The 18,180-nt window shown below is 36.5% G+C and overlaps 1 protein-coding gene and 2 pseudogenes across 1 annotated transcript; all 3 read left to right on the top strand.

Annotated features, from left to right (window-relative positions):
* The first annotated feature begins 556 nt into the window (after positions 1-556).
* On the top strand, positions 557-1,899 carry LOC121219153 (protein WHAT'S THIS FACTOR 1 homolog, chloroplastic-like; annotated as a pseudogene).
* A 1,249-nt stretch (positions 1,900-3,148) lies between these two features.
* LOC121219152 (pentatricopeptide repeat-containing protein At4g01030, mitochondrial-like) lies at positions 3,149-6,327 on the top strand (annotated as a pseudogene).
* Positions 6,328-10,792: 4,465 nt separating this feature from the next.
* On the top strand, positions 10,793-18,165 carry LOC107954495 (uncharacterized). The gene is made up of 9 exons (XM_016890078.2): positions 10,793-11,934; positions 12,221-12,409; positions 12,750-12,842; positions 12,959-13,141; positions 13,228-13,330; positions 13,437-13,613; positions 14,104-16,526; positions 16,876-17,480; positions 17,898-18,165. The coding sequence occupies exons 1-9, from the start codon at positions 11,695-11,697 to the stop codon at positions 17,905-17,907; spliced, it is 4,023 nt and encodes a 1,340-aa protein (XP_016745567.2). The 5' UTR covers positions 10,793-11,694; the 3' UTR covers positions 17,908-18,165.
* The last annotated feature ends 15 nt before the right edge of the window (positions 18,166-18,180 follow it).

Below are 18,180 nucleotides of genomic sequence, written 5' to 3'. Positions count from 1 at the left end.
ACATGAAAAGGACTGGCGAACTGGGATTCAGGGCACGATTGACCTTCGTTTCAACGCTGTCTTGTTATTTAGCGAGGAAAGGGGCCTCTTCAAAAATCTAACACAGCCAATATCTCTAAAACTCTAGATCGACCATTGTATTTAGACTATTTCAAGTTAGTTCCCGCTTCATTTCACTTGAGATTCAGCCGCGCCGCTACAAACCTGCAACGGATACGCTTGCCCGAAACGAAGACGTTTCGCCCTACCAGGCACGAGTTCAAGCAATATAGTTTAGCTGACGGGAAAACCAAAACGACTTGCCGTTTTGTTTCATCTGACAATTTGCCCTCATACTCAACAATTTGCATGAAGTCCTTTAATAATAGATAGTAGATAACAAAAATCCCATCAAAAAATCTGTAAAACTGGTTTTGCTCATAAACCCTAAGAATCCAAATTTTCAATCCCGAACGAGGTTCAACCTCGTCCCAAACAGGTATTCTTCCCTCTAATCTTTTATGTTCTTCTTCTTTTTCCTTTTTATTGTTTTTTATCAATAACTAAACAATTAAAAATGGAACTCTGCTTCTGCTTGCTTCAAACAAAGCTTCAATATCGGCCTCCTTCCCCTGTTTCTCTCCTACAAATCCTCATTCATGAAAAACCAAAAATTTCCAGGAAATCTCATTTTCATCCCTCAAAAGGAGTTCCAGAGAAAACGCCATTTTGGTCGAAGCTTGGGTTTTGCAAGATAAGGCTTTTACTTCTTTGGGTAATCTGAGAAAAACCCATGTCCCTTTTGAGCCAATAAGAGCTGTAGTTAAGAGAAGAAAAGAGCTTCCTTTTGATAATGTGATTCCAAAGGACAAGAAGCTTAAATTGGTCTTAAAGATAAGGAAGATTCTAGTGAGTCAACCTGATAGAATCATGTCACTAGGTCGTTGGGGAGATATAGAAGAGACTTAGGTCTTGAAAAAAAGCGTAGATTTATTGCTTTATGAGGAAGTTTCCTGGAGTGTTTGAAATTATGGAGGAGGGAGCTTTTTCATTGAGGTTTAGATTGACACTGAAGCTGAAAGGCTATACTTGGATGAGTTGAGAGTTAGGAATGAAATGGAAGTTTGCTGGTTGTTAAGTTGAGGAAGTTGCTGATGATGTCAATGGAGAAGCGGATTCTGTTGGAGAAGATTGCACATTGAGGACTGATCTTGGGCTCCTTTAGAGTTTCGTGATACAATTTGTCAGCGATACCCTCAGTATTTTCGTGTAGTTCAAACTGAACGAGGCCCTGCTTTGGAGTTAACTCATTGGGATCCTGAGCTGCTGTATAGCTGCTGAACTAGCTGAAGAGGAAAATCGAGCTAGAGAGTGGAAGAGAAGAACTTGATTATAGATAGACCGTTAAATTCAATAGAATAAGCTTCCCAAGGGTCAATCTTTCTAAGGGTGAAATGAGAAGGCTATGCCAGTTTAGAGACATGCCTTATATAAGCCCTTATTCAGACTTTCAGGATTGAGATCAGGAAACTGAGAAGGAGAAGCATGCTTGCGGGTGGTACATGAGATTTGAGCCTCACTGTGAGAAAGAACACTTGTAGATCACCTCACTCATTCCGAGAGGATTTAGATTCTCTCAGCAACTCGAGGATGTAATAAGGCACCCTGATATGTTCTATGTGTCTTTGAAAGGGGATAGGGATTCTGTTTTTCTTAGGGAAGCTTATCGTGATTCTCAATTGATAGATAAGGATCCACTGTTGCTTATTAAGAGAAGTTCGCTCTCTTGTTGCCATCCTAGGTCCCAAAAAGGGTAGTTCAAAGAAAGATGCAGATAATAATGAAGAAAGCAACATGCAAGAGGAGGCAAGTGATGAGGAAGAAGAAGAAGGAATTCTGATATGGATAGTACTTGAGTGATGGTGGGTTTGGTGATGATGAGGGTGGCAAAGATGATGACTATGCGGAAGATTGGAGCGATGAGATGATGGTGATGCACCACCAATTTTGATGACAATGATGAGCTTGTTAATGTGGGTCGAGCAAACCAACTAAACAACAGCTTTCTCAGCCAAGAAAGAGAAGAAAGGCGTGCTCCTGTATTCCTGATGGTCGGCCAAGAGAGCGTGGTAAAAAGATACCAAATTGCTATAGAATGAAGACCCACCCTTGACTCCTAAATAGTTCTTACTTGCTGGCTTCAAAAGGTAGGTTTTCTGGAGAAAGATCAGTTAGTATTGAGAGAGCAAACTTATTTCTGAAATCTTTGTAAAACGAGACATACCATGATCAAATGAAAGTTTAGTGATTGTCTGTTTATCTTGTCTCAATACATGAAATAACGTGAAATGCAGTTGGAGCTCTTGATAATAAATCAATCTGCAAATGTACAATAGTTAATATCATAAGCAATGATTGGCAACTCTTGGGATGTAAGTGTAGTGCTTTACAAGATGCATGTGGCAATTTCCGTTTGAATACCCTATTTTGCAGGCCAATCGTCATTTAGGTGTATCTGAAAATAATTTTAATATTTTTAAACGATAAGAATGTTGGGAACTTTGTAATGAATCGCTCAGATCGCTCATCTCGACTTATTCGGCACAAAATTTAGGTATTTAAATGCATCATATAACAGTATTATACATACACAAATAATATAATACATCATCAGTACAGTATGTAACTTCTTGTAGGAAGAGATTTCTTGTATGTATTGAAATTATACTATGAACTATAAATTTAATACGTAATGTAATATGGGAATTTAGATTGGTATAATCATATTTTATAAAGTTTTTTATTTTATTTAATATATATGAATTTTAATTTTTTGTCACATATTGAAAGTTCATATATTATGAATTGGATCAATTTTAGTCCTTCTATTATTAATTAGACCATTTAGTCTCTATATATTAAAAAAGAATCATAAATTTAAACTATATTAAAAATATTTTGAAATTTATTTTTTTCAATTGTAGTTCAATTCCAAACAAAAATTTTATTTATAAAACTATAAAACTTTAAAAATATTAATTTTGTTAAACATCTTTCAATAGTAAATTTTAAATCTATTTTAATTTGACTTTATTTAAATTTTTTAATAGTACAGGATTATATTAATATATTTAATAATAAGAATAATTTGATTAGACCTCTCTAACAGATGGAGTTCTCAATACATTGAGCATTTGGAAAAACTAATAGATGTATTTTTTTTTATTTAGGGTAAATACAAAATGAGTGTATGCAAAAAAGGAACATGAATGTTTCAAAAGGAGGTTAGTTATTTATAAAAATTAAACTAAAATTATACAATTACACAAAATTAAAATATCAAAATTTATGTATTCAGATTGATCCCAATGGGTGATAATAAGAGAGGTGAAAACGCAAAAAGAGAAAAAGCTTTTGGACATAAATAATATAAAGCAAAGTACGGATAAAAAGCCTTATCCATGAAATCCTGAAGGCGTCGCTGTTTCTTTTTTCATCCGATCGCGTCACGTAGAATGAAAACAAAACCCAAAACCGCCGTTTCTTCGAAACCCAACCACCACCTTCACAATCCTCATTTCATCCCCAACCGCCAAAAAGCCTCCATGGATAGAGTAGCACCATTCCAACGCTACTTTACTCTCTCCCAGAGTTCAAAACCCTATAAAACCCAAAAAAGTTTCACCTGCTTCTGTAGCTCTTGGCCCCGCACTCATCTCTCCTGCAACCCAACTCTCTAATTTATCACTGTCGTACTCTTGGTCACATCTCTCTCCTTCCCCTGCTTTTCACTTCTCGGATGACTTAAAAGAGGTCAACAGTTTGGAGTCAGTTAAAGTTTTGCATGCCAGGTTGCTTAAAATGAGTAATAGTTGGAGTTCAGATTCTATGACTAAGAGTTTGATATCGAGTTATGTGAAATTCAACGATTTCAGAGCCGCTACGACGATTTTCTTCGTAGGTTTCGCTCGGAACTATGTTTTCTGGAGTTCTTTCTTGGACGAGCTTCAAAGTTGTGAGGACAGACACGTAGAGTACTTGAGGTTTTTGGTGAACTATGTGGTAAAGGAGTGGTTTTTGATGGTAAAGTTCTTACTTTGGTTCTGAAGATGTGTTCTAGTTTGATGGATCCATGGCTAGGATTGCAGATTCATGCTGATTTGGTCAAGAAAGGTTTCGATTTGGATGTGCACTTGAAGTGTGCATTGATGAATTTTTATGGGAGGTGTTGGGATCTGGAGAGTGCCAATCAAGTTTTTAATGAAATGGTGGAAAAGAAAGAGCTTGCCTGGAATGAAGTTATCATGTTAAACTTGAGGAATGAGAGATGGGAGAAGGCTATGGAGTTGTTCAGGGGAATGCAGTTTTCTTGTGCTAAAGCTTATGCTAGTACCGTTGCAAAATTGCTGCATTGCTGTAGCAAAGTGGGAGCTCTCGAGGAAGGAAAGCAAATTCATGGGTACGTACTAAAATTTGCATTAGGATCAGATTTATTGGTAAGCAATTCCTTAATCAATATGTACTCAAGAAATAATAGACTGGAACTTGCTAGGAGAGTTTTTGGTTTGATGCAAGATCATAACCTATCTTCTTGGAATTCTATAATTTCGGCTTATGCTACCCATGGCTATTTGAATGATGCTTGGAATTTATTGAAGGAAATGGAATCATCTGATTTAAAACATGATATAATAACCTGGAACTGCCTTTTGTCTGGCCATGCCCTTCATGGATCTCATAAAGCAGTCCTGAAAATTTTTCGGAGAATGCAGGTAGTCGGTTTCAGGCCAAATTCAAGCTCTATCACCAGTGTTCTTCAAGCTGTCATTGAATTGGGAATATTGAAATTTGGGAGAGAATTCATGGTTATGTTATAAGAAATGAGTTGGATTATGATGCATATGTGGTAACTTCATTGCTAGACATGTATGTGAACAAAGATCTAATAATCATAGGATATCGGCACAATATCAAGGGCCTTTTGACGATGCTAGGAAATTAATGAATGAGATGGAAGAGGAGGGATAACGCCAGACCTGGTACATGGATAGTTTGATTTCAGGATATTCCATGTGGGGACAAGGTGATGAGCTTTGGGCCTGATTCATCAAGTAAAGAGTTCAGGAATGAGTCCCAATGTGGTATCTTGGACTGCTCTGGTCTCAGGCAGTTCACAAAATGGAAGCTATAGGGAGTCTCTTGAATTCTTCAGCCAAATGCAACGAGAGGGTATCAGGCCCAACTCTGTCACCTTATCCAGCTTACTTCGAAACTGTGGAGGGCTATCTCTTTTTACAGAAAGGCAAAGAGATACACAGCTTTAGCATTAAAATGGTTTTATTGAAGATGTCTTTGTAGCTACTGCACTTATTGACATGTACTGAAGTCCGGCAATTTGAAGCTCTTATGGTTTTCGAGAGGATTGGAATAACCGTTGGCCACCTGGAATTGTCTGATTATGGGGTTGCAATCTATGTCTTGGTAAAGAGGTGGTCTCACTCTTTGAGCAGATGCTTGGGGCAGACATATTCCAGATGCCATAACATTCACAGCTGTACTCTCTGGTTGTAAGAATTCAGGTTTAGTTAATGAAGGATGGAAATATTTTGATAGTATGAGCTCTGACTATGGGATAATACCAACAATTGAACATTATTCTTGCATGGTAGATCTTCTGGAAGAGCTGGATACCTTGATGAAGCTTGGGATTTCATGCAAAGTATGCCATTGAAACCAGATGCTACCATTTGGGGTGCTCTTCTTGGATCCTGCCGTATCCATAAGAACATCCAACTGGCAGAGATTGCATCAAAGAAACTTTTCGAGTTAGAACCATATAACTCTGCAAATTACGTTTTGATGTTGAATCTATATGCCATGTTTGACAGATGGGGGGATGTCGAACGTATCAAAGATTTGATGAGTGATATAGGGGTGAAAAATGGGCAGTTTGGAGCTGGGTTGAAATTGATCAGATAATTCATGTATTCTGTGCAGGAGAGAACCATCCAGATGAAGGGGAGATATATTATGAGTTGTACCATCTGGTTTCTGAAATGAAGAAGCTTGGGTATAAGCCTGATGTGAAGTGTGTTTATCAAAATATTGATGACAGTGAAAGGAGAAGGTGCTACTGAGTCACACAGAGAAATTGGCCATAACTTATGGACTAGTCAAGTCAAGAAGCATTACACCTATCAGGGTAATCAAGAACTCAAGGATTTGCCCTGACTGCCATACTGCAGCTAAATACATGTCATTGGTTAAGAATCGAGAGATTTTCCTACGGGATGGTAGTCGGTTTCACCATTTCAGTGAAGGGAAGTGTCCTGCAATGATTGTTGGTAACGACAGGGGCTGTTATGGCTTTCACCATTTCAGAAGGCACTATCTTAAGTTATGGATGAGGTGTCTGCATAGCGTTTAAAGAGCTATCTCTTAACTTCAAAACATACTTTGAATCAATCAATTTTGAGTTTGAGAGCTCTAGTTATGATCGTTTTATTGAAGACGGTGTGAGCAGAATTTCGGACCGGATTATTATGGAGAATTACGTGTTTCGGTTTCGGTTTGTATATATTTAAATTTTATTATTTATTTATTTCGAATTTTAGGATGTTTTTAAGTATTTAAAATTGTTTAAGAGTTTTATGTTTCTTAATCAACAAGAAAGTTTAATTCTACTTTGTTTAGAGTTTCATTATACTTATTTTGGTGTAATTAGCTAACCTACATAAAAGTCTTTCATTATTTATTATAAAGATACTTTGATCAATAAATTTTAACTCTTTGAGTTATTTCTTTTTGTGAAATTTCTATTTTGTTATTTTTTAGAAATAGGTTTTCTTCTTAATCTTGAAGCCATGGGAAAATTGTTCATCCTCTAATTTATTAGGGTTCAGTCTTAGGGGATGGTTAGAGTCATTTGTGAAGTTTATTGAAAATCATTTTTTTATTGAAGCTTTGCACTTCAGGGACAATTTTTCCATCATCCATTTTATTTTCATTCTTCATTTTTCAATTTGTTAATGATTATTTTTGGAGGGTTGATTAAAGTCATTAATTAAATTTATTGAGATATATATCTCAAATGGTTGAATTGAACACTATCACATTTACAGAGCTATGATGGGGTATAACTCTTCATTATGGTTTCTACGCATATGCATATGTTAACAACATATAGATGATTTAGCCTTTCTTTTCTTTCTTTTTACTATGGAAAAAAGGAAAATCCTAGGTCAGTAGCACCTCCACCAAAACTTGGTAGTCAGTAGACCTTATGTTTACATGGTATAGACTAAAATTGGTATTTTTGTCTTCAAATCCAAAGTTTTATTTCACATTTTTCTGTTAGTAAAGATTTTATTTCTAACCCAGTGAAAAAGAATGCATTCATTCATCACTAACAAGGCAGAAATTGTATGATAATAGGTCAATTAAATTTTCATCTCTTTACAATACTTAAATTGGGATGGCAATTGTACAAGACCCCCCCCCATCTCCAATCCTATTTTTATATCTCTCGATTATTATATCTTCTACTTGACTCTGCCTTGAACCTCACCTTGACAAAAGAATTCCTCAATTCTTACTCGACTACCTCAAACATTAAATACTTTTTATACCATATTAATGTTCATATGATTAAACAGAGGGTTACTACTAATTAATACAATTGGTCTACAAATTTTTAATTCCACAAATAGGTTCCGATATTATTACATTTTTTTACTAATTTTATAGGCATAACAACATATCTGGTCCTCTAATTTTATAAAAAATCATTTTATTCCTCCATTTAATTTTTTTTCTTTTTTAGCCTTTAAACTTGTCTAACTCTGTTACATGGCATAAATGTAGATTGCCACGTGGATGTTATATCAGTAATTAATTAATTTTTAAAATTTTAAAAATTCAAAAAAATTATAAAAATTATATTTAAAAAAATTAATTACTGATATGACATACACGTGGACTGTCACGTGAATGTTATGCCAGTAAACAAAGGCAAATTTAATAACTAAAAATGGCGGAAAAATGGAAGATTAAAATAATTTTTTCTTTTTGTAAAATTGAATGACCAAATAAGTTATTATATCTATTTTATGCTTCACCCTAAAAATGATATGTGTCACGGTTTAAATAAATAAATAAAACCATAATATCATTGTAATCTCATTTGAAAAATCTAAACAAAAAAATAATGAAACTAGAGCTAAGACGATTCATCTGGGCGACTCTATGTGCCGCCCTATTACTGATATGGCTAATAAAACAAAAAGGAACATTATGAAAATTTAAAGCTAAAGAACGTTCTTCATCAACTAAGTAACCCAGCAAAGTTAAATCAACCAATTTCTTTGGAGTTTAGAAATCAGTCCATAAGCATTACCCTCTATGATTATATTTCTAAGCATCGGTTCTCAACAAATTTCAGCCCTATGTGTGAAGCCTCCCACTAGCGTGTACCACGGCACCCTACATCCTAGACAGATCCGCCTTATCAAATGCACCATCAATGTTTATTTTCAGTGTATTATCTATTCGGGCCTTCTAATGCACCACTCTCTTTGCTTATGAAATGATCAGGCGTCATCCTAAATTACGTAATATGAATTCATCCTACAGGCACCGAGCTGACTCTAAAGTAATATGAGTTAAAATATTTTTCCACAGTTTAAGCTAGGCTTGTAAAAGTAAAAATTCAATGCAAAACAAAATTATTAGCACGGATTGAAAATAAACCAAGCATAAAAAAAAATTTACTGTGTCGTGGAAGAACCATTACCTTAGAAGTAAATTCGTCTTGATCGGAGTAATTGTATAATGATGTTGCCCCCAGATTAACACAGAAATTCAATATTCGTATATCCGAATAAGGAAAGTGGAACACAATTGGTATTACTCTTCTCTAAAAAAATCAGGAAATAAGATAAAAATAAAGCTTTAAAGCAGGTCGAAAGACTTGGCCAAAAAAATCACACTAGGTTCAAAGGTTAGGGCAGTCATAGACGGTTCTGCTTAAAATCCAATCTCTTAAGCAGAATTTCTTCTAATATAATTTGAGTAAGATAACAAAGTTCAAAAAAAAAAGATTTCATTTTGAGAAAAAAAGATAATTGAGACGAATGAGAGAAGCTCTCATTTTGTTGCTTGTAAAAAATGAGGAGAAATGACCTATTTATAGGATTCTCAAATGGTTAAAGTGGTCCAAAAATTCAATGATTATATTATAATGGTTAGATCCCAAGAGTCATATTGTAATGATCAAATTACAACAACCATATTGTAACGGATACATTTTCACATCACCAACAAAAGCCTCCCAATCCAAAATATGCAACATTACCTGTAACCAATCTCTGTAATTATCCACTGGTCAATTCAATAAATCAGCATTTATTACCATCCATTCTAAGTGCAACATGTTCAAACCACATACATGTTCTTTAACACCGTTACATAAATGTTGGTACCTCCCTATACATTGTTTGTATATGTGTTGCATAATTGGCTTGCATTGTGTGAAATGCTGAAGGTTTTTGGCTTTGATGAATTTAGGTAAGAATGCATATGTTTTGAATGAGATGCACTAAAACTTATATGTGATGATGCATTAGTAAAATGTTCAATAAGGTATTAAATGCATGAAATAATGCTAGGGAATGACATATACTGGTTGAATATGAAATGCTTGTGTTTGATAGTTAATCTGAAAAGTTGCAAGTTGATATTCATTTAGAAATTGTAGAAACAGTACATGACGTCGCGATGAGATCAAAACTTCAGACCACAGTGAGACGTCAAATTTAGTCGTCATGACAAGGTTATAACAGTATGTCATGTTGCGACGAGGAATTCCCTATGCCGCGATATCAACTTGAAATTTTGCCAACATTACAATTTAGTCTTAATTCAACTTAGAGGTAGCTTTAGAACTTTTGTAAGCTCGTATAAGACCTAGTAATGATTATATGACGTACCATATATTCATATTACTTGTTTTTTCATGTTACTTGACATAAATTGAATATAATTGGATTATAGTTGCTCCAGCAACAATGTGGCACTTAAAGCTTGGACCCGACGATTAGGTCGGGTATAGGGTGTTACAACAGCTTCTCAAAGTAATTGCATTAACATTTTGTTTCGAATTAATAATAGTTTATGAAAGCAATTTATCCAGAGATTTTAGTCTACTTACTAAAATTGTCAATTGACTAATTTGATTCTCTAAGTTCTGAATGCTTAATTTTTGCTCCTATTAAAAATTGTGTGCTAGTGACAAGTGATTTAACAATTTATTCAAAATACATACCTAAACTTGAAGAGGATGATTGTGTACAAGCATGTGACCTTGGTTGAAAGTTGTGAATGGTTGGTGGCCTTACTCCATAATTGAAATTTGGATGGTCCTGCCATCATAACTTGTAAGTATTTGAGTAAGGATCATATTTCTCTTGTGGTGTATCAAGAAATACTCCAACTGCATTAATAACTTCACGTAAATTCTCTTGAAATGTGGAGCATATAACATTTGGGTGGCTTTTTGCATGTTCCTTGTAGCCATTTGTGGAATAAAAGAAGTTATTTTAAAATTTTTATTTTCATGGGATCATACATTTATCTCATTTTAATGGTTGTGAATGAACTTTTTAATAGTTCTATTTACTATGACATTTTCATTAGTTCAAAAGCTTTAAAATAAAGAAAGGAAATAATATTATAGAGGAAAAAGAAGATGAGAGGACTTACCCCTTTAGTCCAGGACTACCCTTATCAATACTTGGAGCTAACATAATTGATATTCATAGATGGTAGAAAGAAATTGAAAATACGCTCACAAAATCATGAAAATAAAATCCAACATCGTTTTCCCTGTTATCCTTGCTTTTGATTTGGGTGTCCCAGCCCAGGCCTTAGTTATTAGATATTATTGGGACTCACTATTTCTTAATACGACAGGAATCCCATATCCTTGTAACCAAACCCCTCCATTCTCTTCCCCCTCCCTCCCTCCCTCTTCTTCTTTCTCTGACTCTTTACCACCGACCCATAGTAGGCTTTTTTCTTTTATTTTCAATCCTTTTTTTCCTATTTCCAAATTCATCCCCAATATTTTCATTTGCATTTGCTTTTTCGTCCTCCTTCACCTTCTTTTTCTGATGATTCGCCGATACTTCCCAATTTCCAGGATTGGTGCAGTTTCTATTTAGGGGTTTTGATAATATCACCGCTCCCTTTATTGTTTCCCTTTCCTTTCTTTTGCCCTCCCAGGTTTCCTTCTCCCCTTTCCTTTTTTTTCCTAGCTTTAGTTTTCTAGTTTCTAGGGTTCTTTTATCTGATTTTTGTTGATTTTTATTATCAATTAGGAAAAGAAAAGAAAACTTACCTGGGAAATTTATTAGAATATCCCGTTCCTTTTGGCAGTATTTACTGCACTTGCCATTTCCTTACTTCAGAAACGTTAATACGACGATATAGGTTGTTACCTGATTAATTAAAAAAAGAAGAAGCCTAAAACTGATTCCAGAGTTCATTTTTTTTCGTAGTCATATATTCACCTGGAAACCGTACGTATTGAAAGAAACCACTTTTATTTTCGGATTAGTTGCCTTTTTATTTTGAAATTATTGTCTTTGTTTTTTGTTGCGTTGTGGCGGTTCGAAGGGTTAAGAAGTTATTAGGGAAGGAAAAGTGGTTTAGGATTGCATGGGAGAGTATGAAGGGTGGGCGGCACAGCAGCCACCCATCGGGTTATTACCGAACGGTTTGTTACCGAATGAAGCCGCCTCGGTGATTCGGGTACTTGACTCGGAGCGATGGATGAAGGCCGAGGAAAGAACCACTGATCTCATTGCCTGCATTCAGCCCGATTCACCCTCGGAAAGTCGCCGTAATGCGGTCGCGGATTATGTACAACGCCTAATCGCTAGATGCTTCCCTTGTCAGGTCCAATCAAATGCCACTCCATTATAATTTCTTTTCTTAATGTGAATGTCATTCTATGAAATTATATATGTCTAATTCTTCATTTTTGGTTTCTATGTTGAGGAGATGATTGAATGATTCACTCTGTTACAGATGTTAAATGTGGATAATTCATAAGGGGTATTCATATAAATAGGATAAAAAGTTCATATCTTTGCATTTCTTTTTCGGGATGTTGACTGGAAGGCTGAATGTAACTTATGCTATACCAATTTTAATGTTGAGTTTCTTTGCTTTTTGATGATAGGTGTTTACTTTTGGGTCTGTGCCCCTCAAGACTTATTTGCCTGATGGGGATATTGACTTAACAGCCTTCAGTAAGAATCAAAATTTGAAGGATACATGGGCTCATCAGGTTCGTGATATGCTGGAAAATGAAGAAAAAAATGAAAATGCTGAATTCCGAGTGAAAGAAGTTCAGTACATTCAGGCCGAGGTAAAGTCATGATTTGATGCCTTTTCTTCACAACTCCTATGGAATCTTCTCTGGAATCTCAGAGATTGTCTTGATTCTTAGAATATCTTGTTTATCCTTATGTCAACATTTTAGTATCCTTGGCCCGATTTCTTCAATGAAAATTTTCATGTTTGTGACACTTGCTACTGGCTGGGATCTTCTTATTTGCTGTGTTAATGCTATTCTTCCTATTTTTAATATTATCTGTAGAAGGTTTTGCTTTAACCTAGCTGTAGAAATCTTCACATGTTTGCTTGATGATGTTATTTTAACACATGAATTTGTTTTTATATTTCCTTTTTCTTCTCATGCACTTCAGGTGAAGATAATCAAGTGTCTAGTAGAAAATATTGTGGTAGACATTTCATTTAATCAGCTCGGTGGATTATGTACCCTTTGTTTTCTTGAAGAGGTCAGTGATGCAATACCTGCCACTTAATGTCTGCAGATTTATTTTTGGAATTGTGGAATGGTGGACCTTTAGGTATTAGTGTAAGTTTTAACCAAGCTTAATGTCCATGTGTGTAGGTTGATCTTTTGATAAATCAGAACCATTTGTTCAAGCGTAGCATCATATTGATAAAAGCATGGTGTTATTATGAGAGCCGTATATTGGGTGCTCATCATGGACTTATCTCAACTTATGCCTTGGAAACCTTGGTTCTTTACATATTCCATGTTTACAATAAGTCCTTTTCTGGACCACTTGAGGTGGCCATTTTTACCTTTCTATTTTTTTTCTTCTTTTTGCGTTAGTCTCCACATCTGTTTGACTTTTCTCACGTCTTCATGCTTAGGTCCTGTATCGTTTTCTTGAGTTCTTTAGCAAGTTTGATTGGGAAAATTTTTGTGTTAGCCTATGGGGGCCTGTTCCAATTCGTTCGCTTCCAGACATATCCGGTACTGCATTTTCTGGACATCTTATTCTAAGCTTTGAATAAGAATCCTCCACTTACCAAATTTTTTTTTTGTATTAATTACATTGTTTGAAATACTTTTTTTGCAGCGGAACCTCCTCGAAAAGATGGTGGAGAGTTATTACTCAGCAAATATTTTCTTGATACTTGCAGTTCAAGATATGCTGTTTGCCAAGAAAATCAGGGCCAGCCCTTCACTTCTAAACATTTCAATGTGATCGATCCTTTGCGTCTAAATAACAATCTTGGACGTAGTGTTAGTAAAGGTACATTTGTAACTTTTTTAAGTGGTTATTCCTTGTATTGTTTTGAGATTTCTCTGTCTTTGTGACTTCCTTCTCCCTTACTTATCATTCTCTGTTTCCAAAACTATGTCTGCATACTTTGTTGCCATCAAATTCAGTTGTGGGTGATACATTGCAATGAACTTCTAATACAGCTACCTGATTAAGAACTTTTCAAAATATTTAACTTAAATTGGTAAAAAGGAAGTTGAAAAGACTGTCAATGCAGGGATGAAAAGGTAATAGAAAACAATTAGAATCTTGATTTTGTTTACTTCTGCAAAATTCTAGCACTTAGCTGAAACTTTATGATTAAGCATGTCATGAGTCGATGATGGATAGTGCCATGTACATGTAAAACTTTTCAGTCTTAGTGCTTTTGGAATAGATAGAGTTGTGAATTTTCTGGTTGGATGTATCCTCTGCTAATAATAGGTTTTGTTGTGCATAAAAATAATTCTATATTCTCCAGGCAATTTCTTTAGGATACGCAGTGCATTTGCATTTGGTGCTAAAAAATTGGCAAGATTGCTTGATTGTCCCAAAGAGGACCTGTATTATGAAGTAAATCAATTCTTTATGAATACATGGGAAAGGCATGGCAGTGGCCAACGGCCTGATGCGCCAAGGAATGATCTGCGGTGCTTGAGATTGTCAAATTTGGACCACACTCATGGATCTAAGAATATCAGAAACAATTCAAGCAGCAAAGGAAATGACATGTCCTCACAGCATGAAACTCAAGCTGAAAGAGTTCAAGGATCATTTAGTGTTTCATCACAGCATGTTAATTATCCTTTGGAAAGCACAAGTAAGATTAGTGATGTTTCTGCTGTTTGTCGTACTCAAAGTCAAAGGAGTCATGGTAGCAAGAGCAACTCAAAAACCTCTGATCAAGTTAGATGGGATTCTAATTCCAATCAGAATGTTCATAACGGTGCTGGTCAGAGAATTTCTAAAGCAGAGAATTTGGTGATTGATGTTCAAGGAAGATATCTTTTTGCAAGGACATGTTCTAGTCCTCAGCTTACTGAAACATATGGAGAAGTTATCTCTAATCAAAGGCAGAACAGAATGCCGGAGAGTGGGAAAACCCAGATTGCTTCTAGGAGGTCAAATAATGACGGGGGGAAGAATATGGAATCTGGTTTGGCAGAAAGGCATAACATTAAATCTTCATCTGATGATCCTTCATCTATTAGGCAAGCATCAAGCCATCAAAGCATTGATGCTGCTGCTGATCCAAACAGTCTTCCAAATAGTTTCCAAGATGATTTTGGCTTGGGAACCATGAGTCAGGAATTTTCTTTGGTTCCAGGTGTACAAGGACTGCATCAAGAAGAGCAAGATCTACTGAACATGATGGCATTTTCTACGGCTCATGGCTTTAATGGTCAGGTTCCTGTTCCGCTAAATTTAGCTACAGGTCACTTACCTTTTCCTTTCCAATCTCTACCAATGGGATACAATCAGAGAAATTTGGGTGGAATCCTTCCTTCAAATATTCAAATGTTTCCCCAAGGATTGGTCTCTTCTCCTCTGGCCCATTATTTTTCTAGCATTGGATTAACCTCAAATACAGAGGATCCAATTGAGGCCAGTAGTGAAAATTTTGGTTCTCCAGAAATGAACTCAGGGGAAGTGGAACATGATTCATGGCAGGAACAAGACAGGGGCTCTAGTGGTGGTTTTGTTGATCTTGATAACGGGAGTATTGAAATGCTTCAGTCGGATGATAAGCAACTTTCAACCTCAGCTGGCTATAATTTTGTTCAGTCTTCTAGGGTAAGCAGCTCTAGTAGTTCTAAAACCCAACAGAAGTTTGCTAAAGAAACTCGAGGTTCAAGTAGGGAAGGTCATCTAGATGATAACCGAGGTAATGATGTTTTCTTTGATGAAAGAACTACAAGTTCTAGATCCATGACTGCTTCACATACTAGTTCACTCAGAAGTAAAACCTCATCAGAAAGTTCTTGGGAAGGGTCGTCAGCAAAGGTCTGTAAGCCAGCTTGGGAGAAAAGGGGTAGGAAATTGTCTTCTTCTGCGGTTCCTTCTGCTACATGTGGAAAAGGTAAAAGTGTATCTGACTATTCCTCTCAGGCAGAAGACAATAGCAGAGACTGGAACCCACCATCAATAGTGAGCAGTGATATGGCAGAAAGCACTATTGAACCTCAACCAGTTTGTTCTTTGCCTGTTCCAAGGCATCAAATATCTGGATTTGAGACAGCCTTGACAAGTGGTTCAGATCCATTGATACCCATTACTCCATTCCTCTTAGGTCCAGGTTCAGGTCAAAGAACTATGGATAATTCTGGAGTTCCTCCCTTGGCCTTCACCATAACAGGGCCGCCAGTACCATTTGTATTGTGCCCTGTGTACAACATTCCAGCAGAAACAGGAGCTCCAGATGCATCAACAAGCCATTTTGGTTGGGATGAGGGTTTGGATAACAATGATTCTTGTCAGAATTTTGAATCATCTGAGGGACTTGATCAATCTGAGGTGTTAAGTACTTCTAGTTCTATGAGAAATGCTTCATCTCTTGAGCCAGTAGAGCGTAAGTCTGACATTCTTAATGGTGACATTGCTAGCCATTGGCAAAACTTGCAGTATGGACAGTTTTGCCAAAATTCACAATATCCTCCACCTCTGATTTATCCTTCTCCTGTTGTGGTGCCACCTGTATATTTACAAGGTCATTTTCCATGGGATGGTCCTGGGAGACCTCCTCCATCAAATGTGAACCTCTTTTCTCAACTTATGAATTATGGGCCTCGTATTATTTCTGCTCCCCATCAATCTGTTTCAAATAGACCTGCCAGCGTATACCAACGGCATGCTGATGAAATGCCAAGATATTGCAGTGGTACTGGGACCTACATGCCTAATCCTGTAAGACACATACTGACATTCTCTAATGAGCCTTTATGACTTTAAATTTCTGCATCTGAACTTTGCGTTCTTTGAAAAGTAATTTTGGTTGCATACATGGTCCTGTTTTTCCAGTTTGCATGCTTTGGAGAGTGATGTTTACATACATGGTCCTGTAATTTTTCCGTTCTCCTTTAATTTAGTGTACAATGTTACAGTGGACAATCTTTTCAAATGCAATATTGTCTTGGCCATAAGATATTCATACATTAGTCTGTTTTTTGAAGTGATCTTAATATTGTTAGCTTTGTGCCATTTAACATTTAAAACTATAGCCTTCATAATTTTTCTATACGATTTTCTACTTCAGAAAGTTTCAATCAGAGAACGGCATTCTGCAAATACAAGGAGGGGAAAATATAATTATGATAGAAATGACCACCATGGTGATAGAGATGGGAACTGGATTGCCAATTCAAAGTCACAAGCTGCTGGGTACAGCCATAGTTGCAATCAAAATGAAAAATCAAGGTTCACATATGACCAATTGGGTGCTGTTGCTGATGACAGCAGAGCTGAGAGGCCTTGGGGCTCACATAGGCATGATTCATTTTCTTCATACCAGTCTCATAATGGACCGGTCTGTGCAAACTCTTCTCAAGGTAGCTCTGCCAGCATGCAATATGGCATGTATCCACTGCCAGCCATGAAAACCAGTGGGGCGTCGTCAAATGGACCTACCATTCCTTCTGTTGTCATGCTGTATCCCTATGATCATAATTCTGGTTATGGTTCCTCTGATGAACAACTTGAGTTTGGTTCTCTTGGACCAGTGGATTTCTCAGGCATGAATGAAGAAGCATCACAGGTAAGTGATGGAAGCAACCCAGGTGGGGTATATGACAAGCAAAGGTTTCATGGTACCTCTGCTCAACAGTCTTCTCCAGATCAGCCTTCTTCACCCCACCTCCAAAGGTAATTTGTATTCCTTGTCTGAGATAGTTTCTTTACTAGACTAAACAAAAGGAGTCAGCCTAAGTAGCACGCCGCATCTATGCTATTGTTGAACTGCCTTTACTGGTCTAGCAATAGAGTTGATGGCGTATCTATGGACAGCTTGAATTAGCTGTATGGGAATTGCTGCTTGCTCTCCTCCTCTTCCCACCTTGGCATCACCCTCTTCCTGTCTGGTGCTCATAGTTCTGATGGGCTGTTTCTCTGCCATAAACCATGAGTCTATGACTAGTAGTTATTCCTTATATGGCAAGTATATTGAATTCTAAAAGTGGATCATAACCCTCTTTTTCAAAGTTCATACCTTCGACATTCTATTTTGAACTCTTTTGTTTCAATTAGATTGTTTTCTGGATCTCATTTATTTGTCTTTAACAGAGGACTTTGATTTTATTGCCAAATCTGTGGCTGAAGACGAGGATTCTCGGCCCCTTTCTTTTCCATCAGAGGGAAGAAATAATGGAGTGCCATTCGTGAAAAGCCCCTTACAAGGCATGTTTGTTCACATCTCACTCGAGATGGTCAACCATTGGCTTGTGCCTGTATGTACATTATGAATGATAAAATCATTTTTTTAAATGCTCTGCTTTTGAGGAGATGAGAGTAACGGTGAAAAGAATGCAGGACTCGGGAGGTTAGATTTAAATTTAGGGTTCTACAC

Source organism: Gossypium hirsutum, chromosome D07, assembly GCF_007990345.1.
Source record: "Gossypium hirsutum isolate 1008001.06 chromosome D07, Gossypium_hirsutum_v2.1, whole genome shotgun sequence".
Classification (NCBI taxonomy): Eukaryota; Viridiplantae; Streptophyta; class Magnoliopsida; order Malvales; family Malvaceae; genus Gossypium; species Gossypium hirsutum.
Note: the sequence above shows the minus strand (reverse complement) of the source record. Positions and strands in the feature narration are given on the sequence as shown.